Source organism: Anopheles marshallii, chromosome X (assembly GCF_943734725.1).
Source record: "Anopheles marshallii chromosome X, idAnoMarsDA_429_01, whole genome shotgun sequence".
Classification (NCBI taxonomy): Eukaryota; Metazoa; Arthropoda; class Insecta; order Diptera; family Culicidae; genus Anopheles; species Anopheles marshallii.
In genome coordinates, this window is record NC_071325.1 from 4,145,180 (window position 1) to 4,170,620 (window position 25,441).

The following is a 25,441-nucleotide window of genomic DNA, read 5'->3' on the forward strand; positions in this document are numbered from 1 at the left end:
AAAACAGGGCGATTGTGAAAATATATATAAAAAACACATGTAGCTAATCGTTATTAAAGATTACATACGAATGGACGCAAAAAGATATTCGATTTACCTAATGCCTTTCACGCTCGTCTCGGCATTCGCGGATGAGATTGTGCGACACATTGTGTTTTTGTCGATGTGGGGAGCTCTAAAGCATTTAGATTTCTATAGAGATTCGTTTCCTTCCTATATTTTGTTTTGTTTTTGCTCGTACACAGTTAGATGAGAGAATGTATGATTCGGTAGGCAATATCTATAGGCTATCGTTAAACTGTCCCGAGTTGCAGGCAGTATCAACTTTCCTTAATCAACGTTACTTTTGTCGGAGTGCATTCTACAGCTTTATGGGTTGTGATTCCAAAAAAAAAATCGTCATTTCTGGTTGCTAATCTTTCATAAAAGTGAGAGCAAGCGTGATTTAAAACGGTTTCCTTAAAAACAATTTAAAAACAAAAAACAAAAAAACTATTAAACGTGTCCCGGGAGGGTGTTAGCTTCCCTGCGATCGTTTCCTTGTGCCCGAAAAACGTTAACCTCTCACTCTCTCTCTATCCACACACACACGCGCGAAAAAGATCGTAACTTCGTCTTGGTATGGTTTTGTGTGTATGCTAAATTAATACTTTTTGTTTACTTTCCCCACCGACGGCTATGAGGTTCTGCAAAACAACAAAATCTGATTTGGTTTGCGTTTCTCTTCTACTTAGTCGAGTAACAAATTAAAAAAAAACGAAGCGTCCTGATGTCTTAAAAGTAGCTCTTTAGGAGATTCTATCTCAGCTATCTTAACTTCATTTCTTCAAATCAGATACTAAAGATGTCGCTGATTATGTAGATGTAGAGTGTTCGGCAGTGTGTCGCGTTTCGCAATACTACTCCTCCTCCCCATTTAATAGCGCTAGCATGCTTGCGTCGTTCTATTGAGCTAGGCGGCGAGAAGAGGAAATGCTTCTTGTAGAATGCATTTTCGTTTTGCTTTTCCTGAAGGATGTCTACGTAGTACTGCCTGCCGATTAACGCAATTCGCATCGCTGGTGTGTGTGGTTTTAGAAGTGCGTGGTGGTGGTACTGTCGATGATAAAGCGCGATGTATCCACGCTTCCATCTTAGACGTACGTTGCCATACCAGCGTTAGCGCCCTGTAGCGACGGATTCTGCGGCGTGGACTGGGCGCTAACTGGCGGCTTGCCCGGTACGTACTGCCCAATAAAGGAGCCATCTTCCGTAAACTGACCACCTGGATAAGACCGAAACCGTACCCGTACATTGGTCACAGTATTGATAAGGAAGAGAAATCGGAAATAAAAGAAACGCATTAGTAAAAACAATCATGTTAGAAGAAACGGGGTTCGCTTAGAAGTGGAACAACTGTTCGGGCACTAAAGTAGAATTAGCCGGCCGGCAAAGCAGAGCGTGAAAATAAGTATATACGAAACACAATCCACTAATGCAGTCCGTGTGGTAACTTGGGCGCGCGACAGCAGCGAAACAAACTAAACCAGAAAGCGTAACGTAAATACCTACATAATTCGTGCGTAATGCAACGGAAGTGTGAAGTGGTGCGCGCTCGCCGAACGGGAAAATCAACAACCAAAAGTGGGGTTACAACGAAACAGAAAATAGGGCATTTCTCGTGTCCATTCGTCACGATCTCTGTGGGCACGGGAAGGTTCTCGTGTGTTGTGTGTCTCTCGCGTTGCGATGGAGGATGAGGTGATCACCTGCTACACATGTTACAGCACGGATGGAGGAGGTGTAAAACCGGACAGCATATTCGCAGGTCCCTTATAACTTGTACGCTTTGCAACACGCTTCGTTAACCTACAGAGCTAATAGGCGAATGATAAACAAAAAGAATATAAGCTCCTAGCCACGGTTCCTGGCTTCTAACGATCAAAACGTTGGACCGACCTGTTCGAATGTTCAAAGGAGGACACGTAAATTCCATTTCGTTGCTTCTAATGTTACGTGCTATGTGTCTCATATCTGCAGGGCTTACCGTACGATTGAAGGTCGGTTTAAATATAAGCTCAACTCTACCGTTCTATATGTTCATTTCTTACTCGAGTGTTTACAAAGTAACATCCTAAGAAAATATGTTTTGTGATGGTTCACTTTTGATATAGCTCACTCCAAAACGCTGCATCCGACTGCCGTTCTAACTAACTTCTAAACGTTTACAGTAATGTTCTACACTAGTTACAACATTACCCTTCCCAACGGAGGGGGTTCTCTGTATTGCACAACTGCAATTAGTTGTGAATCTTCTTCCCCGGTGGTGGTGAAGGGTTAGTTCCCGGACTAACACCGCGCATAATGCACATGTAACCTGACACAGTTTCGATTTTAATTCTTGATACTGCTAACTCTTATTGCAAAAACTTTAGGTGGTTCCTTGCTCTTCTGCGCGTCCTGGGAGGTGGGAACATTTCCACGGAAATATCTCCCTCACACTCACCAGAAGGAAACCTACTCGGAGGCGGGAAATTGTAGAATGTGTGTAACAGGTTTCGTAAAATTTTGTTATTTCAATTCTTCAAAACAAACACATTAGCCATTTTCGGGATTCGTTACGCACACTCGATGGCTAAAATAGCTGCCAGAGACACTTTCGCATCGCAACGTTGTTTGTATCTTTTTCCGTGTACTATAACAACTTAAACAGTGATGGAAAGCTCGTGTTCACACACATCTCTACTCCCTTTTTGTTCGCCCCCTTCGTTTCACATTACAACGTGCTATTTGCTAAGCTAAAATTAATCCTGCGTTGTGTAGCGCAATTATTACGTCGATTACTAAACTAATGTTGCGAACGCCTGCGAATTGCTATCCGCATTTTTGCCACCCTTCCGGCCGTACTGTCCAATGAAGGAACCGTCCTCATTCATACCTTCTGCAGGAGAGGCGCGCCGCATTCACATTTATATAATGCCCCGAGAAAAAAGGAGAAAAAAAGAAATGAAATGAAAATAAAGAAAAACGAAAGTGAGATAATATCAAATATATGTAAAACAAACTCAAAGCACGTAATCATCATTCCATATTTGTGTTGTACGGTGGGACACGTGAGATTTGCATGTGAGTATACTCTGGTACTCGCTAGAATTGTATTATAAGTATGTGCGGATAGTAAGCTCACTTTGCAGCTAAAGGAAAAAAACAACAAACACATAAAAAAGCACACTAATGAAGGTAAAAACCAAAACAAAAAAATCATTCATAAGAGTACATTGAATTGGTGTGCAAGTGAAAAAGAAAATACAAAACAAGAAGCATCGATAAAGGGTTTAAGATTGTGGTGATTATAAGAAACTTTAAGAAAGTGATGAGAGAAAGAGAAAAAACGAAACAAAAAACTCACAGCAATAATATACACAAAAAATGAAAGAACATAACCATACAAATAACACAAAAAACAAAACTTTCAAAAGCACTTCATAACAAATTGATAAAACAATTGTTTTTTTTTTTTCAAACAAAAACAACATAAAAACGGTGCGAAAGGCGCATGTGCTGCTTGCAGAAGAAGGCAAAACCGCCAAACAAGGATTATTTTAAATCCTGGACAATAAATATTTAATCGGTACATCTTTTTGACAGCATCGGGGATGTATGGAGCGCGCAAAGGAGAACGCTGAAGCCAAACAAAAAGGGGGAAAGGAAATTGGGTGTATAGGGAATTTGAATTTCTAAGCACAGCAAATAAACCGGGTTAATGAAATTAAACACCTCTCGCCCACCAAATCGTACCACCACATGCGCGTAATAATGTAAAACTTAAGAACCATCAAAACAAAATAAAATTATATGTAAACGAAAGAGAAAAACAAAGGAAACAGAACATAAATTAACAATAGCAACTAGGAAAAAGAGTATAAATAAAAATAAAAACAAAAGAAATAGAAAAAAAAGCCAAAAAGAGAGAGAGAGAGAAAGAGTAAGACACTATGATATTGTGGATGATAGAAAACATGGGATGCAAAAATGAGAAAGAAAACGAAACAAATCTGCTCCAACACAGTTACTACTATTCGCGTACCAGCGCGCGTTCTATAATAGTGTATAAGGAGAGTTGGTTGATAAATGATGATAGAATGTTTCTTTTTTTCTTTTGTTACTAACCCAAGGTACTAATAACTGATGGCATGGCGCAATTGGATGTACAGAGGATGACACGAGAATAAATGATAGATATGAAGAAAGAGAAAGAGAATAAACATGGGATGAGTTAGGTGATATGAGTGAAATGAACCACATTGGGTTTGTGTGCATGTGTGTGCGTGTTTCTGTTTTTTTTTCGAGTGGGTGTTCCGATTTGGGGCCAAAAATAGGCACATGTGCTGGGGTGTGGTGAAGGGTAGAAAAACGTAAATAAAAAAACAAACGAAAAACACAAATGAAATGTCCGAGAGATGAGTGAGACAGAGTGTGTATGAAAATGCGAAAGATAGAGTGAAAAGAGAGTATTATAGAGCGGGTGAGAAGGGTGGTGGTAGCATAACAACACAACATTACCTGTATCACCTTCACCGTATTCCGCCATGGAATCTGTATCACTTTCCGGTCCTACTTTTTGCGAGTTCAGCGATTGTCGGCCCTGGCTTTTATTGTCCAAACTGTAATCACGTAAAACACTACACTCCATTTGGTATCAAAGCAGTGGACGGCTACCGTCCGTGGCTATTGTTTTTAGTATGTATGTATGTATGTAGCAAATTACCAACCCTCTGCCTTTCTATGGCAGGGAGGAGAGGGGATAGGCTAGAGGAGTTAGTGGTCAGGAGAGAGGATCATGAGGGTAGGAGTGGGGGGGATTGTTTCTATCCTCTTTACTTCGTCATATTGTTTTGTGGGGATTTAGAGAGGTTAAGGGCCAAGATAACCCCCCGGAGATCAGCAAGATCAACACAAGTAAACAAAAATTTTCAACGACAAGGTAACTGATGAAATAGTTTCTACAGACAAATCGCTAATTGCTCTTTATAAGCGATAATATTACTACATTCTATAGTTTAAACATCTGTATTTTAAATAAAAATTGAATTGGTTTTGAACATCATCCTAAATATTTTATATTCTACTGTATTTTTTTATTTAGTTGTTTATACAACAATGGAACATTTGTTGAAAAATTTTAATTTTATTCTTCATATCACTTATCAGTTTATGCACATTTGTCTGAAGAAACTGATCATAGCGTAGGGGAATTTTCTCTATGTATGATGTGTGGAGTTTGGCGGAGTACTGGAATAAATCAGGATATGTAGGTGTGAGTGTGTGTGTGTGTGTTATTGAAAGTTACGAAGTTAACGAATCAAATTAATATTGTGTTTTCAAAAAAAGGTGATATATACATCGGAGAGAAGTTTAATACGTGTGTGTAGTGGTGAGCATCATTATATACAAATGGGGTATTTGACGCGTATCTTTCAATCGTTTCCAATATTGGAACTTAATAAAAAAAAGGCCATCAAATAATAAAGATATGATTTTAATGCTTGATGCTTTAACAATCGGAACCAGTGATATGAACGTATTTCCACCGATACTTCCCCATAACGGAATTTTTTAAGTAATGAAATATTAACGTTAAAATATACCCAGACTTATGTAACATTTACCGTAACTAAACAAAGGTATGAAACTCGATGGTGTTAGACATATATAAATAGAAAAGGTAAATAATAACCTTCAGAGACAAAGTTAACATACGGCGTATTAAACCCATATTGCTAAAAAGGTTAAGGGAAAACATGTTCATGACTAGTTGGGGCAAGGACGCAAGGATGGGTAGTTGCGCAGGTACAGATAGACGAAAACATTAGTAGCAGTAATATGATGGTCAAAAGTGTATTGCTTCCAACGGCTTGGATCTTTGTGAGTTGTATCGTGGATTTACAACGCCAGAAGGCGTATAATAAACAAAATTTGCAATATTCAGATGTGATCACCTGAACGATAGTTGTGGATAACAATACACTTTTAAATGCGAATTTACAGGATGATCGCTAAACGGAGAGGTAGGGTTAGCTGTGAGGGTTAGAACAGGCGTAGATAGGATGGAAAGAACTAACATTACAGAATACAGTTAAAAACAATAGCATGGGGCGGCGGTTTGGAAGTTCAACATGTTATATAGTAGAGGTTGTTTAAACGCTAAAGTTTTAGCTACGCTACGAAGAAAGGTGGAAGTAATCAGATATGCTTATGATTGTTGTAATTAGTAGAAATGGATGTGAGGATAGGCGATGTATGATGATGGTGAAGGAGAGCTGAAAATTATTCATTAGCTGTATTACAGATATCGATGAATGGAAGATGTACACACTCTGTTAATGACGGGCTCAGTTCATTTTCTTAAAATTCATGGTTCGAATTAAAGGTTTGTTTAATTTTGGGGCAGACCAATACACGATGTAAAAAAAGGGAAACAACTGAGAGGCTGATATATAAAATATGTTACATCTCCCAAATAATGTTACGTTTTCTTTCCGGTTTGTATATTAATAAGTAAGTTAAGAGATTTTAAGCAAACTGTATACATTATGTGCGATGAAACGTTTCCCCTCTCTCCAGGCTAATGGTAGTCATCAAACGCAGGGAAACCGGTTCTACACTGACCAAACCAAGGAATAAAAACACCGTCAAGTATTTACCTTTCATACCAGGAACCATAACCATCATTCCACAAGTTGGGAATTTTGTTTAGTGAACTTAACCATACACAGACCAGCTTCAGTACACAGTAAAAAGCTCCACACACGAGCACAGCAAAGTATTATTACTGAAGGTTACTTTCAGGGGGAGGCGGATGTGGTTGATAATGAAGAAGGAAATAGTGATAAAAAATGGAACATAAAGGAGTGATAATGTCCTTAACATGATGATGATGAAGGGAGCCGTGATGTTGACAAGTGTAAGAAAGAGCAAGGATCCACTACCAGCAAGGATCTCTAAATATGGAAGTAGCTCCGTTCGACAGAGTGAATCGGTACTATTCTACAGAATGAAAATATAGAACACACACGAACACACAAACGTGCGTGCGAACGCTGCCAGCAGAAAAGAAGTCAAGGTAGATGTCCGTGTACATTCGCAACATGGAATGGGGGGTGGACGCATGAAATGATGTACAGAAAACACCACACCATCGGTGTGATGTGATTGTGCGGCGGGAGGAGAAGAAAATCAAAGCAGCGTTAGCAAAGTGTCAGAATAGATATACAACAGTCTCACTCGCAAAATACGGGTTACTATGCACGCGCTTGCCAAAAAAAAACCACGCGAGCAACAGGCAAAACAGTATAGGTAAGAGAATACCCGAGCACCCACACATAAGTGGGTGCATTTGAAGAGCGGATCACATGTGTTACAGGAATAGAGCCATGGGTAAAGAAGAGGCAAAGTGATGCCCCCAAAAAACTGATGCTACGAAGATGCAAGTGTTTTTAAAACGGACGCTGCTGCGTACAAGGATTATAAGGAATCACACATTAGGCGTGTTTTGCATGAAGAACAAGAAAAATAGGCTAGAGCAGCTGATAGATGGGTTGATTGCCGCGCACATGGTACGGTGTACGCATCCAAACCCGCGCAGAATGGAGGAAAGGTAGTAGAGAGCTTAAATATTTGGGAAACCCGAAGAGTGTGCCTCTTCAATAGTAGAGTAGCACACTACTACGGAAGGGGGGTACAAGTCGGTAGAGTGGGTTACACAGGCGCGCACCCAAAACACTACACACTTACGGTTGCGAGTACTCCGGGAAGCCACCCTCCTCGGTGTAGTCGTTGCGGCCGTTAGCCAGCTCACGATCATGCACATCGTACTTTCCACCACGGTTACGCTTCACGATGCAGATGATGATCAGCACCAGTATAAGGAACGCAATCGCAAGCATCATACCGATAAACCAACCGGCCGTCGCAATATTATCGCCCGGCACCTTCACGGAGCTCTCTAAAAGTGGATAATTAACACATACAGATTAATAACGTGTCCCTAATACACCACGGTGGCGTTACATACGGATGCCGTAAGTGTCAACTTCCTGCGTGCCCGACTCCGTCTGATATTCGCCATCGACAGAAACGACCCGGAACTCGTACAAATGATCCGGATTGATACCGTGCACGACGAGGTAATTTTCGTACAGCTCCGGATCGGTCGTTTGCCAGCTCGATTCGTCCTTTACGCGATATTTCACATAGAAGTGTGAACCGGCCTTACCACCGAGGGCCGGTTGCCACACCACCTTAATGTTGGCCAGTCCATTGTCCGTGGGAAGATTTTCCCAGTAGAAGTTGGGCACATCCGGTGGCATTCCCAGTCCAGAGGAGGTTGCCCGTTCGATGTACAAGCTTTAGCAAGGGAAAGGAGACAGAACACCGGTTATGTAAGTAAAGCATCTAACATTACAGCATAAAGCAATCAAAAACTTACTCGTCACCTTCACCAGCCTTGGTTGTAGCGACCACGTGTATGCGGTACTTGGCAGCCGGCTTCAGACGTGCCAGTTTCGCTTCCAGCACTGCCGGATCGGAGATGTGCGGTTCCCGTTCCATGCGCGGACCAACTGTCGTACCCTTGATCTCCTCGTAATAGATCCGATATCCGGTAAGCTTACCATTCGCTTGGAGCGGCTTTCTCCAACGCAACAGAAAAGCGGACGAACCGAGTGGGTACGCCTCGAGCGCTTCGATCGTGTTCGGGACACCTTCGGGCGTATCGAACGACAGTACCGTGCTCGCTGGTCCATTATACCGTCCGTTGTACGCGAGAACGCGCACAAAGTTGGTCGCATCCGGGATGAAGTTCGTCACCAGTGCCTGCTTCGAATCGGCGGTGACCAGAATTTCGCGCAAATTTTCCTCACCATCCGCTTCGGTCCAGGTTTGGATCTTGTAGCCCTTGAAGTGACCCCGCAGGGATTCAGGATCTACAGGATTCCAGCTGAGGATGGCCGTTTTGGGCCCGGTCACCTGTATCAGCGTGAAGTTGGTCGGTGCATCCAGCGGCGTATCTTCGCCCGTGTACGCCTCCACCTCCCACGGGCCAGAATTAGCCTCGCCTCGCTCGTTCAGCGCGATCACCATGACACGGTAGCGTGTGAATGTTGGCAGTCCCTCGACCGTGTAGCTGGACTGCCGCCAATCACGCACATCCGCCGAACTCCAGGTAGCGCTCGGTATGTCCCGTTTCCAATACACCCGATATTGTAACCCTGGCGCGTTGTGATCCACCTGTGCTAGCGGGCGCCACTTGATGACGAGATTGTTCGGTGTGGTACCTTCACCTTCGAGGTTGTCCGGGTTTTTGTACGGGACGCTCGTGTCCGTGCTGCAAACCTCACTGTGCCCCGAAGGTAGCGAATGGCCGATTTTGTTGACCGCAATCACACGGTAGGTGTAGTTGTTCCACGGTGTCGTGTTGACCGTCCAGATGAAGTCCGTACCGGGCACATCGTCCGTCAGTACATCGTACGTGTCCGGCGTGAAGGACGTGTTGTATTCGATGATGTAGTTAAGGATGGGCGAGCGATTGTCACCGTTCGAGGCCCATTCGATTCTGGCCACCTTGCCCATGCAGGTGACACGCTTCAGTGTCGGCGGATTCGGTCTGTCCATTACCGTGAGCGTTGCGTTTGCCATGACCTCATCCAGATCGGTACGTGCCAGACAGCTGTAGGTACCCGTGTCCAGCTCGATCGTTTTCGAAATCATCAACGAGTTGTCGGACGTCCGGATAAACCGGGGCTGATTTTCAAAGTCAATTATCTCCCCTTTCGTGAGCCACTCGATCGTCAGCTCGAGCGATGAGTCGGCGATGGCGTTACAGCGGAACGTGACGGTCGTGCCCGCCACTACTTCGTAGTCCTGCGGCGGATCATTGATCACGGTCCGCTCCTTTACGTTCAGCTCACCGGATGCCGTCTTGCTGCCGAGTGTGTTGAACGCGTAGCACTTGTACTCACCCGCATCGTCAAACTTCACATCCCGAATGAACAGATCGCCGGTCGGCATGGTTTGGTACCGTCCGCCAGTCAGTTCACGATCGTTCCTCAACCACTTGACCTCCGGCTTCGGCGCACCGAAAACACGGCACGTCATCGTCACGTTACGCTGGTCGACGGTATATTCGCGCTTCGGCGGATCCGTAATCTCCGGCGCGAGTGCCAAAACGTTCAGATAAACATCTTTGTACACGTAGCCGAGCGAGTTGGTGGCGTTACAACCGTAGTTACCGGTATCACTCTTCTTCAGCTTGCTGATGTAGATGCTGTTCGCTCGGATGATACGGCGTTCGTTCGCGTAGTTCTGATCGATCTGCTTGCCGTTGTGGATCCACATAATGTTGGGTTTCGGGTTACCGGCCGCCTCGCACTTGAACTCGGCAAATTCACCTTCTGCCGCGTTCACAATTTCCGGCTCGACCGTAAAGTACGGTACCGCATTCACTGCGAGGTTAATCGAGTACGAGTCTGCATTGCCGACACCGTTGGATACCTCGCACGTGTACGCACCCGCATCCTCCGACGAGACGCGTCGTATCTTGAGCGATTTGCCGTAGTTGTCCTGCTGGATCTTATCGTTCCAGATGATAGCCCGCCCGTTCTTGGTCCATACCGTTTCCGGAAGCGGCGTACCGCCGTAGATACAGAACAGCTCGATCTGTTTGCCCTTCAGTGCGACCTCGTTCTTGCGCGACACGTACTGGCGCAACGGTTGGTGACGGTTCTGCGTCGCCGAGATGCCGGTCTGGCGCACCTGCAGCAGCACCCGGTTGCCGATCTTGTACTCGCTACGAAACACGGACGATGCGGCACAGGCGTAGAAGAAATCGCTCGACTCATCCTCGCGCGTTACGTTCGAGAACCACAGGTTGCCTTCCGGGTCGAGTGTCATGCGCGAATTGTTAATGCTCCGTATACCGCCGTCCATGTTCTGGATCATCCAGTACACGTTTGGCTTTGGCCAACCGTCCGGTGGTTGACAGACGAGCTTGAACGGTTTGCCCTCGTCCGCCTGTACCGTTTGCGGTGCACCGTCCTTGAACGAATTCAGCTCCGCCTTCCGCACAAACACCGAGTTGGACGTCGCGGTACCGTGTTCGTTTTCGGCGAAACATTGATACTGTCCAAGATCCTCATCGCGCGGTGACGTAATTACCAGTGTACCACGCCCCGGCTGTTGCGACATCCGGTCGTCGTACGTTTGCCATTCGAACTTTTTGCCGTTCTTGATCCAGCGATATCTAGATGGGCGTGAAAGAAAAGGGAGCAAGAATGAAGAGATTAGAAAACACATGGGCCAATTGTAAATGTGGGCTTAGGGTGGAAGAAATCGAGATGGGTTTTCCAATTTTTGGATTGGATTGAGTATGCCGAAATTGAATCAACTGCCAGACCTTTTAACGGTCCTAGTCCCTCTTATTGATCTTGAGACTTTTCTTTCCCATTCCTAACTGCTGTCCAACAGCCAACAAGTTGTAAATGTTCAAGAAATGTGTACAGTTTATCGGTGAAGATCATATAAAACGATCATGTTTTGTGTGCCGCTCGCCGAACACTAAACGCTCCGCAAGTGTCTCCTCCGTCATAGCGGATGCCGGCATTATTGAATTAGATCTACTTCGCCTAAACTACACAATGTCCACAACGAACGAACCAAAAAGGCGTGAAAGAAACCACAGGCAAACCACACGCGTCAGCCCGAAAGTTCAAGTTCCGCGCTATCTTTGGAACCTGCGACTAAATTGAGCTCAATTGTTGTCGCAAACGAGTTATACACAGAGAGTACACATCTGGAACCGCAAGCAGAACGCGTCTGGAGTGGAAATTTAGAGATTTGCATTATTTACCGGTACGTGTGAAGGTCTGAGTTCAGCAGGATGGGCATGTATCGCTGGTGAAAGATATTTGCACGCATTCCAAGAAATGATTTAGAATTGGGCATTAGACATTATTGATTTACAACTCTCTAGCTCCTGAATGCTCCTCAGCATCTAGGAATGTTTATAGCGTAGAACGGTGTATGGGTATTAAACTGCAAGGTCAGCTCCACTTCTTCCTGCAACGGCAAAACCAGTTTCTCTGGACGGAAAAAGCACCGGGAGCGGATGACGTGCGTATTGACATGCACTTTGACAGCCGGTAATGAGAACAGAATTCCAATTCCAACAGCCGTCCAACACGAGGTTTAATGAGCTGTGACCAGGTGGTTGGTAAGCGTTTGCCGATATGTCCAAACGCTCATCAGAATTTTGTGACCTGCTAAAGTTAGCGAGGTGTGTAAGCCCGGACAGGTCGAGATGACAGAGCCGAACCACGACCTTGCAAAACACAAACACGACGAGATGTGCTGCATGTCGGCATAGCGTCATCGACAAAAAATATATTTACATATTGGTATTCGAGGCATCGCACACATATGGCGGCGCATAGACACATCCGCTGTATTTATATCTCTCCTACAAATACAGCATACAGAGGAAGTCCAGTGCTCGGTATAGCCAAGAGTGACATCATCGCTCAAACAGTGAGACGCAAGAAACGTGATGCGAGTGTGTGTATCCATCTTTCGCACCCGGGGAGAGCAGGGGCAAATGATGAAGATGACGAAATCTCTAGCCGGTGACAGGTGGTCAGAATGCAACGAGAATTGTTATGCTCTACCAAGTTATGTCACACATACAGATGCGCTTGTACGCACGTATAGTTTTTAGTGGCATTGGGAATTACTGTCACTGACATAGATTGCCGTTTACAAAACCGTTTAACGGACGAAGTGTAGGGTTCTGACGCTATTGCTTCGCTGCCCCAACCGTGACTTGTCCTACCACATCGATTTGCATCACCCAAGTGCGTCGCTGGGTGTCTTCGTTTTAACTCCAACCTCAATCGCCCCCCATCAGGCTCGCTTACAATGGGTGAAGTTTATTTGTTCCGAGAAGTAACGGTTGAGTGTGAGCGGGCTAGGATTGGGACACATCAACCCAATAACGTACATGTTTGTTTCGTTGCCGTTTCACGCAAAAAAAAACAAGCAGAGTGGAAAATAAAAATAAAAAGTCGTGTCCGTCCAGCGGCAACGTTACATTGTTCGGGTTTGGTTTGAAGTTTGGAGATGTGTTGGAAGTGACCGAAATTTTGAAATCATAGCTGTCGTTCGTTCTTTCCCGCTGAATGCGGACAAAATGTAATGATGTCATTTCCGAGCTCTATTCCAAGAACTTTACTAATGGCAATGGCATGCGAATGTATACAACATGGGACGACCAAGCGTACTGAAGAGATCGGTTGCCTTGGGTCTTCGGATTGATGGCAACGTTAGACGACGCTTGGACCATATTGGACCGATGCATTCCCATGCTCCACACACCAGCCACTTTACCAACGCGCACGAAACTACTGTTTAAGATATTCAAATTATACACAATTACGTAATCTGTCGCCATCTGACCAGGGGGAAGAGAGCTGAGCTAGAAAAGTTCGCGATCTGTGCTATTTACCCCCGAGCTCGCTGGGAAGCGAGGAAGAGAATCCACGTCTGCAAGAATGTTTGCTTATTGGAATAGGAAACACAGACGCACGCACGCGTCAATAAAACTGTGTACAGTGTGTTTAATATAGCGAAGCATCCGGAGATAGGAAACTGAGCAGATCGAGCGAAGCCGTACCATGGCTCTTTAGACATCCCAGTCATCCGAGATGACAATATTTGAATATCCACAAACGACGCACCCTGGAACAAAATCTTGATATCGTCCAAGCATTTCTAAAGAGATAGCTGCATGTTGTTACTTTCTCGGCCCGCCGGAAATGAAGCACCGCCGACCACTATCGTAGCACGAAACTACTTGTGCCATTTTGAATTCGTATGAGCGGGCGCAGACACACACACACTTGACGGGATTCTTCCAGTGTAGCAAGCAGAGCAATATGTCACCATTCCACCAACCCGAATTAGAATGTATGCTCTAAGTCCGGTACTGAAGACTCCTTCCGTTAGAATATAAATTAAGTCTCACATAAGGCGAGTAATACGAAGACGATTTAACGCGCCAGTGGTTGCTGCTTCCCATCGAAATCAATATTCCAACGCATCGGGGACTTGGTCGGTCCGCACCCGAAGCCTGACTAATGACCCTACTCGAGACATATGCTCCCCGCCCGCTCTTCTTCCCTTTGCGGTTCCGTACTCTTTAGCGTTTCGCTAATCAGGCATCTGGACGCCAGAAATTTCATGCGCAACCGTCCAATACGGGCATTCCTTTATGACCCCGAACTTTTACTTTTAACGCGAATGGGGCTCCGCGAAAGCGAAAAAACCCCGATAAGTGGTGACCGAGGTTCCGGTTGTACGCCTTAGATCGACCTTTTTTTCATCCTTTCCTTTCCACCCGCATTCACCTAAAACCCTGTGCTAGGAGGTAAATGGATTAATTCTGGCGACAACTACCCGAAAGGGAGTCACACTCACAGGGTTAACGGTCAGCATAAACGCTTCTCGAAGAAGGTTTGTGACTGTCGATTTGCACACGATGAAACAGTACTGGCAACCTGCCTGAGACTTCCCCCTTCCCGATCCATAAGTGTGCCCTTCAAGCGACATTGGACTATGTGCACCCGGCGACATTTTGGCAGCGAAAGCGAAAGAGCGCTAGTGTGTGTTGTTACGAAGACGAGAACATCTATTAAAAACTCATCAAACAATCATCGAAACATGTGGAACCGTCTGGACGAATCGATTTGTCAGGATAGTCTCACGGGCAGAGCGGTAAGGCACAACGATGGCTATTCCCGCAGGTTTCCCCACAGCCGTATGTTTGTCGTCTGACATGCAGAGATATTTGCAGACAAAGCTATAAGTTTTGTGATGGAAATTTAAATAAATATAAATTTTTGGTTCATGTCTTCTGGGGGGAAAATCTAGGCTCTACCTTCGAAAAGGCGACATGAATTTGTTGCCAAATTTGAATCATGCCCACGACCTTCCAACCAGTGGCAAAAACTCCCCTTTGCACACATTCTGAAGTTTACGAGCACCTCGCGGAGCTCTGTAACCGAGCCGACTAGAATTTATCCGTATCCTCGACAAGTTATAAAACAGAATGTTATTTTTTCCTATTCAGATGCAACAGATCATATGGTCACAAACAGAAAGGTGTATTCAACGAAGCCGTTATGTCTCGTCATACCGGACGGCACTGCGCTTCACTGGAGCGGAAAGTATAAAAAAGCTCCAGTGATATGGAGAGTGTCCCTAGAATCGGCATAATACGCCTGTTATCCTGGCAAGGTTCCTGCCAGGTCGTGTACGGTGTCAGAAAAATGTGTTGCAAACTTGTACAATACTGCCGTAAAGTCAGTTACCGTATGAATAAAAAAAAATGTTTTGGCTCAACTTTTTTTGAAGTGCTCTTCGAACAATTTATATATCTCCAAGATGTTAGACTTATGTCAGAACAGGATTGTAGTATTTTCTGAGCAGCAACTCATATCGCTTACGTATTATTATGGAAATATCTTCGTTATCACTTAGATATCCACAAAGATATCTTTTATCATCAGAGATATTCTCAGAGATACCCTCAAAGATATCTTTCACCATTAGAGATATCATCAGAGATATCCTCAGAGATATCCTCAGAGATATCCTCAGATATATCCTCAGAGGTATCCTCAGGGATATCCTCAGAGGTATCCTCAGGAATATCCTCAGAGATATCCTCAGAGGTATCCTCAGAGCTATCCTCAGAGATATCCTCAGAGATATCCTAAGAGATATCCTCAGAGATATCCTCAGAGATATCTTTCCTTTAGAATTCTCAAAACTGATACCGAATTCTCACATGAGCTGAGTTACACTGCAGTCCTACTTCAAAATAACTCTTAAAGATACGTTTAAAAATTCATATTAGAAATTCCAGAGTTTCTGAACAAGTCTAGCATATTTTGAACGTCAACGTAACATTTAATTCATCGACGTATCTTTAAAGTCTTCTACTGCACCATAATAGTCCCAATTGCCAGTTAAAGATGCACACGTCCTAACACAGCTACAGCGTTAAATGAAACCATCTCTTCCTCCGTGCTCCAATTCCAAACACTAACCTTCCCCGTGTCTAATGCTACCGACCCTACGATGAATGCTCTTTTAGGTTGCGTTTTAGGTTACAATCCCTATCTTTCCTGCAAAACGCTTTAAAAGCCCATACACCTCCACGGAGCACCGCTGCATTATACGCGTGGTGCAAGCGCTCACCTTTTACTGAGGCACAACAGCAAAAGGTGCGCAAAAGGGTCACACTACTTACGTGCATTGCCCACCGGTGTAACGGAGACATTTGCCAGTAACCCGAGTTGTAACGGGCAAGTTAAACGAAACATTGACACACCGGACGACAGAGGTCACAAGCCGTTCGTCCGTGGGTGTTGTTGTCGCTTACTGCTGCTGTCCGCTTCAGGGCTCGCTGTATTCCATTCGAAACGGTCACCAGTTAATGGAACCGAACCTCGTCCAACAGGGGTAAGTGTCGAAAATCCCCGGGTCAGTGGTCGCGTTCTTGTGCTTGGTGCCCGTTTCGGAAGCGGCAATTATTAAACGCCGGACCAATTATCCTACCACTGGTGACCCTTTTTTCCCAGCTGATCCTTTCCTGGGTTTTATTGGGCTTTTCTCGGTGCGGGCAGAATTAAAGGTATCTGGGGAGGGTGAAACATTCGTTACATACGGACGAGAGCGTGCGCTTACCAAAAAGCGGATGGACGTGGAACAGATGGTTTTTCGTCCAACCACCAGCATATGCATCATGGCACAAACGATCATCTGTAGGGCGTCACGGGAACGCACATCCTTGATCCCTAAGGTACACATTCACACATACAGACGCACATCAGTACCCTACCATAGCCGTGCTTGTGAAAGCAGAATGTTATCAACGAATGTGGTGTTGCACGCGTCCCGGGGTCAATTTAGAGATGAGCTTCACGTTATGGGTTACGGCGTAAAATTGGCTTTTTCTCGCATGTTGAAAATTAATTACCTCAAAAATGGTACGATTTCTCGCGATTCTTCCAACCAAAATCGTGTGGAATTTGTACCGGGAGGGTTTAACGTAGGATTGGAGGGAGCGCATTAGGCAGAACGCGACACTAAACCGTCACAGTTGTCGCTGGGAGTGTGGTTTGGGGTTTGGAATTAGAATTAATCGCAGAGTAAAACAGAGGGACGAGTAGCAATTTCTTGCTTTGAAATTCCAAACAAACCCGGGGCCAATATTAGCCACCCGTCATATTTTCCCATCAGGTTCGGGTCCATTATGGAAAATGGTCTCACACGCGGGTGCTATTAACTTAACGGATTATTTATTGAATAACTTTCGCTCGCTTCAATATCCCACGGCTCCACAATCGGAGCAACGCAAAAATAAATCAATGTAATGTTAAAGTTTTGTAGCAATTCGGTTTAAACTTTTAAAATGCGAATCCGCTAACCACATTGTGCAGAGTTCACTGCCAATCAATATGTCCGAAAGATGATGAGCAGATGACGAAATTTTACGTGAAGCACCTATTAACATACCGCGGGAATTGAGGTTTATTGTACGAGGTTCAAAGATCTCGGTTGCGTTCGTTCAATCAACGAATGGACCGCAGAAACAAACAACAAACAGATAAAATTAGATTCAATCAAATTTGATCACTTCAGAATTTCCCCACACCGAGAAACCAATGAAGAAGTGATATCAAACTCGTCACAAACATAGAAACGCTGGATGCAAGCGAGAACTAACGATAGAAAAGGAACTCTAACTAATATTAAACAAGAATATGGTAAAAACTAAAGGAAAACTTACACAGAGGGAAACATAAAAGAGACAAACAAAGCTGGGAAAGTGAGGCAAAAGCGGGTAAGTGATGTCGACTCGAAAAATCCCTAAACAAAACAATCTTTGCACGATCGTGCTTAAGAACGTGATCTCTCTCGTTTCCTCCTTTCCTTCATCCCTTTCACCCCCCTTTCGCACCAAAACCTAATTTTCGTCCAATTTTCTCCCCTCACGTGCAGAGTGTGCATTTAATTCGTGCGTGAGTTGTTGGTTTTTTCTTCTTCAATTCTTTCTTCCTTAACCACTTTGCGCACCACCCACCGATTTCATGCCACCTTTCTCCTTCTGCCACACCTCGTCGTGGTGTCGTGTGGCGTGCACTCTTTAAATAGTCCCCCTCCCTCCTCCTCAAATATCCTCACACGCTCTTTCCTCTTTAAATGGCTGCAAAAGGGGAAAAAAGCACCAAATACAAAAATGGTACTACTGCTGCCGTTGCAACCTGATCCGCGTCGTGCGCCGCTTGAGGATTGCCACAGGGAAAGCAGCTCGAGAAATGGAGGCGGCAAGAGCGGGAGGGGGGTCCAGTCAACATAACCTCCTTTTGTCCGTTTTTAGTGTCGAGATGGGTGTGCGTGTTGGTTTGTCTTTATTTTTTTTCCTGTTTTCCCCCCCGCGTTCTCGTTATTTTCTTGGCTCGTTATTCACGCTTCGGAGAGACAAACAAGCCCCGCGTGGAAAGGCTAATGCATCCCTCCCGTGTTGACGAAGTAGGTGGGTAAAAAGGGCCGTCGAAATGCGTGCGTTTCTTACTCGCTCGCTGTGCGTGGTTGCTGTAATTGATACATTAACCTTCTCTCGTTGATACGCCCATTAGCGGGACACCACAAGCCGTCATCTCGGGTCCGGTCGTCTTTGTGTCACTGTCACAGCGCGTATTATTTTCCCAATGCGTTCGCTAAGAGACAAAACACCATGGAAAACTGAGAGACTCAATGAACATGATAAGGAATACTTCAAGAAAACAACAACCTGGCGTGATCTGTCACAATGAAAATAGTGCTTTCTTTTTCATATGGATCTTCACCGAGGAGTCATTCAAATCATGAGGCAATTCTCAAAAGGTTCATGAACCTTTAAAAATTCTTAAACTTCTCCTATAATCAAAAAATCCTCAAAGAATGTCAAACCCTCATAGGTTAAAGCCATTAGATATAACGTTGTACCAAAAAGAAACTCAACATTTATCAATTCCTAAAAAAAATACACACCAAAGATGAAAACTGTTGTTTTAAAATCCCAAATATACGTGAAAAACACAACTTATTAAAAGTTACTTAAATATTAAAATACAATAACGGCCACATTATATCTGCAGGGCAATAAAATCCAGACAAGAAAATCCGAATCGAACAGACACTTCTCAGCAACATACAAAAGAAACCATGCCGTTTCGATCAATTTAAAATTAATAAAATTTAAATTAAAAAATAAAGCTTATGGCAATACGAAACAATGCTGACACCGATTGAAAGACGGGTTTTGCTAAAAGAAAATAAAAACCGACCCTTTCTCCCTCCCTCATAAACCTTTTACTCCTGCACGCCCACCCGTTGATGGCGGGTTTTCCTTGCCTACAGAATTCCGTGTCCTCCGAGCGGGAAATCCATTCGCATTACATTTATACCAGCGCACACACACACACACAGTTGGTAGGAAAAATCGATAATTTTCCAAACACGTCGCCGAGCTATGGGTTTGTGTATTGCCGCATTTTTCTCCCATCGGCAACGATAGACACACACACACAAACAAAGTGCCCTACCGGTGGTGCTCTACTACCGCGGGGCAGCCAACTTTCCACATGCTACAGACCACACATACATACAAGAATTTTGCTAGCAAGGAGCGCGTAATGCCGCATATTTTCCACCCAGTGTGCATTGACAAAAATTTTCCGATACACAACGCGGAACATATCGTCATCCCATGGCGATGTATGCGACAGAGAGTGAGAGCGCGATAGAGAAACAAAGAGAGAGCGATACGGTGTGGTAGCAGCAGCATGGTAGGACCTGCGCACCAATATACACGCGCAACACATGCCACCAGTTCCGTATATTACAAACACGCATACACACATACATCCCCATCAAGGTCCTCTTCGTCCCGAGCCATCGGTACGAGCCTAGACACGAATATCCTTCGGAAGGCTTTACACATCTCCCCAACAAAACCCACCCGTCCTCTGCTCCAAACGAGAGTGCAAATGTCTTCCACATTTTCTTCTGATGTCCTTCGGGTGAAACAAGGTGGGGTGGAGCACTAAAAAAGGACGGCCAAGTTTACGGTCTCCTCTAACAATGTCGCATACGGCGACGATGACGACGACCGTCGACAGCAAAGACGAAGAAACATCATTGCTGGTGGTCTCCGGTGACTTGGGGCGACTATTTGCCCGGCTATGGTATGAGGTTTTGCTTGATGTCCTGCTATTCTCTATACCGTCGCCAAAAGTCTAGTCCAACCAGGGAGGAAGTTCCTTGTGTGCGATGGAAATTCTTGTTTCTCCTGCTTTACAGCACCAGCAGCGGTCGGGTTTCTGTTCGTTTTGTTGGCAAAACTACCGCCTGACTAGCAAAGAAACAAACGGTAGAGCCTTAAAAAGGAAACACCACCGTTTACGGCAGCAGTAATGATTGCGGATGAAGGAATGGGGAATAGCTGAGGGAAGGGAATCGTCTTTGGTTGCTTTTCCAACATTTAGTAGTGCACGGATGTTATACGCTGCAGAGAGAGGGGAGCCCATCAGCATTGCCGGGTTAGACACTCAAGATCAGACACATTCTTTTCCTTTTCTCCAGCTCCCACCATACAACATCATCAGGGAGAAAACATTCTGCAGCACAAAGCAAGGAAATCTAGGCGAAAAGAACCTCGAACACGCACACAGCACAACCCGGGAGCGGTTTGATCTATAATCGGACGGGCAAACAACATCTTCACTAGCCCAGCAACTACGCGCCAGGTAGCAACAGTAGAATATTACCTTGAAGAGTGTCTCCCCGATTGGAGAAACGCTTATAAAAAGGATGGCGGATGTTCACACTCCCCTCTATGCTACACACACCTTCAAAGCAAACGGTTCAGTTTTTATTTCCAGCCGTAAGAGCCTCCGCCAATACCTTGCGCGATGTGTATCCTTTTTGAAGGTTACTTACTGTTGGCAAGAAGAGGGAATGTTGTAAATATAGCAAAGAAAAGCGCACGAATAAAGGGAAGTAGAATTAATGTTATTTTTTATAGCCTTTTCTCTCTGGTTCATGTTTACCTAGTGGAAGAAAACAACCCAAACGTGAAGGGGAAGGATCGATATTCGCATGTTGCGCATCGGTCATATCTGACATCGCCCCCCATCAGCTACTGTTTCAGATGCGATTACTTCTAGCATTGCAACGCCATCATCTTCTTACGGGAAAAAGCGCGTAAGAGGAAGAAAGAACGAAAAGAAGTGGGTAGTAATGTCTTTATAAATTTATAAGAACTGAAACCCACATTAAAAATGTATTCTCTCTCGCACAACGCGTGCGACGAGGTAGGAGTCATACCGCTGTAGTGTTTTATTTTTATTTTCGAAACGTAATTATCTCTTCCTGGTCTACTGAATTCAAATTTACACAGACGAGCTAGTTCACTAGCTCATTGTACTAGTTAATTGTACATACTGAGTCCAAATTAGCACACCTCTACCGACAACCAACTCGTTGCTTAATTGTTTAATGAGTGCGCCACATCATTATGCTCTCGCTCGTGCTAGGTTCGATTCTTGGTAAGATCAAAAGTTTTTCTTATCGTAACGGATTATTTACAAAGATGCAGCCAACTCTATTGAGCTTACAAGGCGGCACTATTGCAAATTTGTTTTGTAAAGTGCAAAATTGTGTAATTATTAGCTATCCATATAAGGATTGTATAAGTAATTTTTCAATAGATATTTTAATTTATTGCACATTGCTGAAGAAATTGCTTTTATTTCATATCATATAACTATTATTAATATTAATTTGTTTGTTATTAGGACTCCTCAGAGGGAAACACAATTGATTTATTGGTCCGATAAATGAGGCGATGTATCATACGCGCACACTCACGTTACCTCTTCCTGGTAACTCTGCTGTTGCTATTTTTGGAATCGATTTCAAATTCTCCTACATGTTTCCGCCAATGCATGTCAAAACATCAACGATGCAATGTTCTCATAAATAAATCTTACTCATTATATTTCCATTCGCATACAGGCACGTACGGCGATGGTTTTTATTCCAGCAGATGTTCACCCATCGTAGAGCGCTGGAGTGCAAAGGGAGATAGAGAGGGTTATGAGCAGCAGCATCGCCTCCGGGCCATGTAAAAATGCAAATATCGATCACAAACGTCATCAGCCATAAAGTCTTCCAATGGTACCACCGAGTTCTTGGCGCATAAGTAAGACCCGTACGAGAAATACAACACAGTAGCGTTCGAGACCTTTAGCCCAGAGCCAATAAATGGCCGGCTGCAATAACTCGCGCGTGGAAGTACACTACATCTCAGCGCACAGAATGACAGAGTGCGAGAGTTCATCTCCGCTTTTCTGTAGCTGGTCCATCTTATCGGACTGAGTCATGCACGTACACAGAACGTAATTGGCGAGAAGAGCAATAGGTCGGAATGTGTTGGAGAGGTGAGTCAAGCCTGAATGGAATGTAGTTGGATTATAATTTTTAGAGCAACAAAAACCATACAACCATCCATCGCATTATCCGGTAATGTGTGCAAAAAAGCCAGTGTTGCAACGACTGCACAACACGACGTCATAAATGCGCTCAATTAAGCGACACATTTGAGGTTAGATTAAATTAAAAAAGCGAGATATCGCAACTCGATAACCTCCCCACAGGCTCGGTGTTTCTACTAAATATGAGCCTTTTTTATGATTCGTATGTCTTCATTGTGCACGTATAAATTTTATTTATCATTCCGATTTAACCTTACGGAGTAACGCGATTGGAACCACAGCAGAAAGCGCCATTTTCTCATCAATTTCCACACCGACATTTTTTTAAAAGCCATTACAGAAGACAGCTACCCCTGCCGCACAGAAACATGGTCGATTTTTTGTGACTGTCATTTGAACGTGTGTAAAAATAGGGAAAAAAAAGCGAACGGGAAAACATACAAGCAATTATTTCCCATCTTGTCCGGGGGCGAGGTCTTGACTTGCAGGAAATGAAATAAACTCGACTTCCACGAAAAAAAAGCGACGGAAAACCCCCGGAAACAGACGGTTAGCCTACGGGAGCCAGACAGACAATCAAATTCAGAGACAGGCGAATTTGATCGATCGAATTTTCCTACCCAACCCGAGGCCATTACAAGCGCAATCATCGAACACAATCGGATCGGGCGCACACAGAAAAGGAAAAAAAAACAGAATTCCCTGTGAATTTCCTCACTACTTCGCACCATTCGTCTTTCTGCGTCGATGGAGTCACTTTATTTGGAGTGGCTCATATTTATTTTGGTGTGTATAAGCACATTTTCAAACAGATTTTCGACTTAGCAAAGGTTGAGGAATGAAGTGAGGTTATTTTTATGTATGACTCCTGCCGGATGATCACCAATACCAGAGATCGCATTATTATTTTAAGGGTTATAAAAGATATCTTTTTTTCGTAGGTGCCTGCAATATTCGATACCCAATGTTTTTTCAACACTTTCAACTCCTCAACAACGCGAGCGTTTCTTCGCTGAATAAATAAACACCGCACAGTAGCGTGCCTCTGCAAACTGGTGTTCTGGAGCAGCTCACAGCGTGAAGAGTTCCACATTGAACATTAGTGCTCAAAGGAAGAGTTCCAAAATAAAAGATGATTACAATATTGATGGTTGCTGGTGCTAAATACTAAAGCTCTAGACTAATTCTACAAGATGTCATCCGTTGTCTAAAGAGAACTCTAAAATAAAGAATCAGATCTTCAGAATTCAGTAAACCTTGGAAAAGACAACTCTTTGGAAGAATCTTGGAGACATAAAAATCTGATAGCTTTGGAAATCAACTGATGTAAGTTATTCCAGATCTTGGGATATACTATAGACATCTTTGGTTTACGGATCTTCTACGTAGTGGATCACTGACCATGTCATCAGAATGGCACCGGACGACCATATAAGTCTTTCTAGGTCGTTCATATACAAGAAATTTAGGGGACTCCACTGCACCAAGCGTAATCCGCGAGTAAGCAAAATTCTTACAACGAAATGTGGGGTTTAAAACCCCTTCGTATTCTACCAGCATTAAAACGAAACGAGCGTATCGTTCCTGCTCTACCCACATCTCAATGTTCTTGTACAATCAAAATTAAATTAAATCTCCGAAAGGATTGCGGGCACGTGTCCGCCATCTCCATCCCCAACGTGATTGTGGAAGAATTAACGAACTTCCTAGGGATTAACAGCGCAGACCAAACAAAACAACAATCGGCAAATCATGGTGGTTGGAAACCCCCCAGGGAGAAGCTGGAAATGGACAACAGGGAAACATTTTCCGTTTTTTTTTCTATTGCGCGAGTATTTTCCACGGAAAACAACCCCTGACGTACTTATGTTTGGACATGGCCGGGATCGCGGGGAAGATCTCTTGGATCTATTATAATGCGCTCGCGCGGGAGGTACTTACTTCGGTGTTGGTTCACCTTCCGCTTCGCACTCGATCAGGAAAGGTTTGTCACTTTCGCCCTGCTGTGCCACCTGGAACAGCATCTCGTCCGGTGGCGGCTGCTTGATGATGCGCGGCGGCGAGTGTACTGCGAAAATGGAGCAGAAAACGGACGATTAGCATACAAACAGCTGCACACACGAGAGGAAGCGATCGCCGGTAAGGTGTGGGTGTGTGTTAGCTTACTTAAACTGTGCACTGTCAGGACGTTGAGCATCAGTACGATGGCGGCGGCTAGGAGCAGCTGAAAGCAACGGCCACCGGCATCACGGCCGGTTCGATGGTGTGTCGTCCACATTGGGAAGGGGAATGGTTGTCCTCACCTGGAGGACGTCGTCTTTCGATTACCAGACAAACACACACACACACGCACACGCACTTCAAGAGGGAAGATGAAGGGAGGTGAGCGATGTGAAGATCTCGAGATCTTCTAGGTCTGTTTCTCTAGCGGAATCGAACGTCTTTCGATTAGCTCTGTGGAAGAAAAGAACGGAAGGAGAGCAATTAGAAGAGTTCATCATAATCTTTCTTTTTTTTAACGAACAGAGGATAGAGATTAAGCTGCTTGAGGGTCACTCACGCTGATCACGACACGGGTTCGTCCGAGTGTGCTTGACATATACGTTTCTTCCCAAATTTGCCGGCTTTCAGGCTTATAAACATCAACCCAACCAAACCCTCACTAGCGTGCGCACGAGGCGTAAGAGGCCAACGCCCATTCCAGCCACACCACTACGGACAACACATGGTAGTGTGCATTGTGCAGCGCCATGTTAGCGCGCGCGCGAGCGTCACTCATGCATGGAGCTGCCCGTCACGAGCTGCGC

At 44.5% G+C, this 25,441-nt stretch overlaps 1 protein-coding gene across 1 annotated transcript; it reads right to left on the reverse strand.

The window, feature by feature from the left end:
• Positions 1 to 1,133: 1,133 nt before the first annotated feature.
• On the reverse strand, positions 1,134 to 24,912 carry LOC128712164 (neuroglian). Its single transcript, XM_053807062.1, has 7 exons — positions 24,801 to 24,912; positions 24,576 to 24,702; positions 8,468 to 11,278; positions 8,054 to 8,385; positions 7,774 to 7,984; positions 4,543 to 4,661; positions 1,134 to 1,264 (listed from the first exon to the last, which is right to left on the reverse strand). Exons 1-7 carry the CDS (start codon positions 24,910 to 24,912, stop codon positions 1,134 to 1,136), a joined length of 3,843 nt encoding a protein of 1,280 aa, XP_053663037.1.
• Between the last annotated feature and the right edge of the window lie 529 nt (positions 24,913 to 25,441).

Coding starts and splice junctions, on each gene's coding strand:
- LOC128712164 (XM_053807062.1), bottom strand. CDS start 24,912: ATGTGGACGACACACCATCGAACCGGCCGTGATGCCGGTGGCCGTTGC. Junction 8,386..8,467: donor AAGGCTGGTGAAGGTGACGA/GTAAGTTTTTGA, acceptor CCCTTGCTAAAG/CTTGTACATCGAACGGGCAA. Junction 1,265..4,542: donor ATACGGTGAAGGTGATACAG/GTAATGTTGTGT, acceptor GGTCTTATCCAG/GTGGTCAGTTTACGGAAGAT.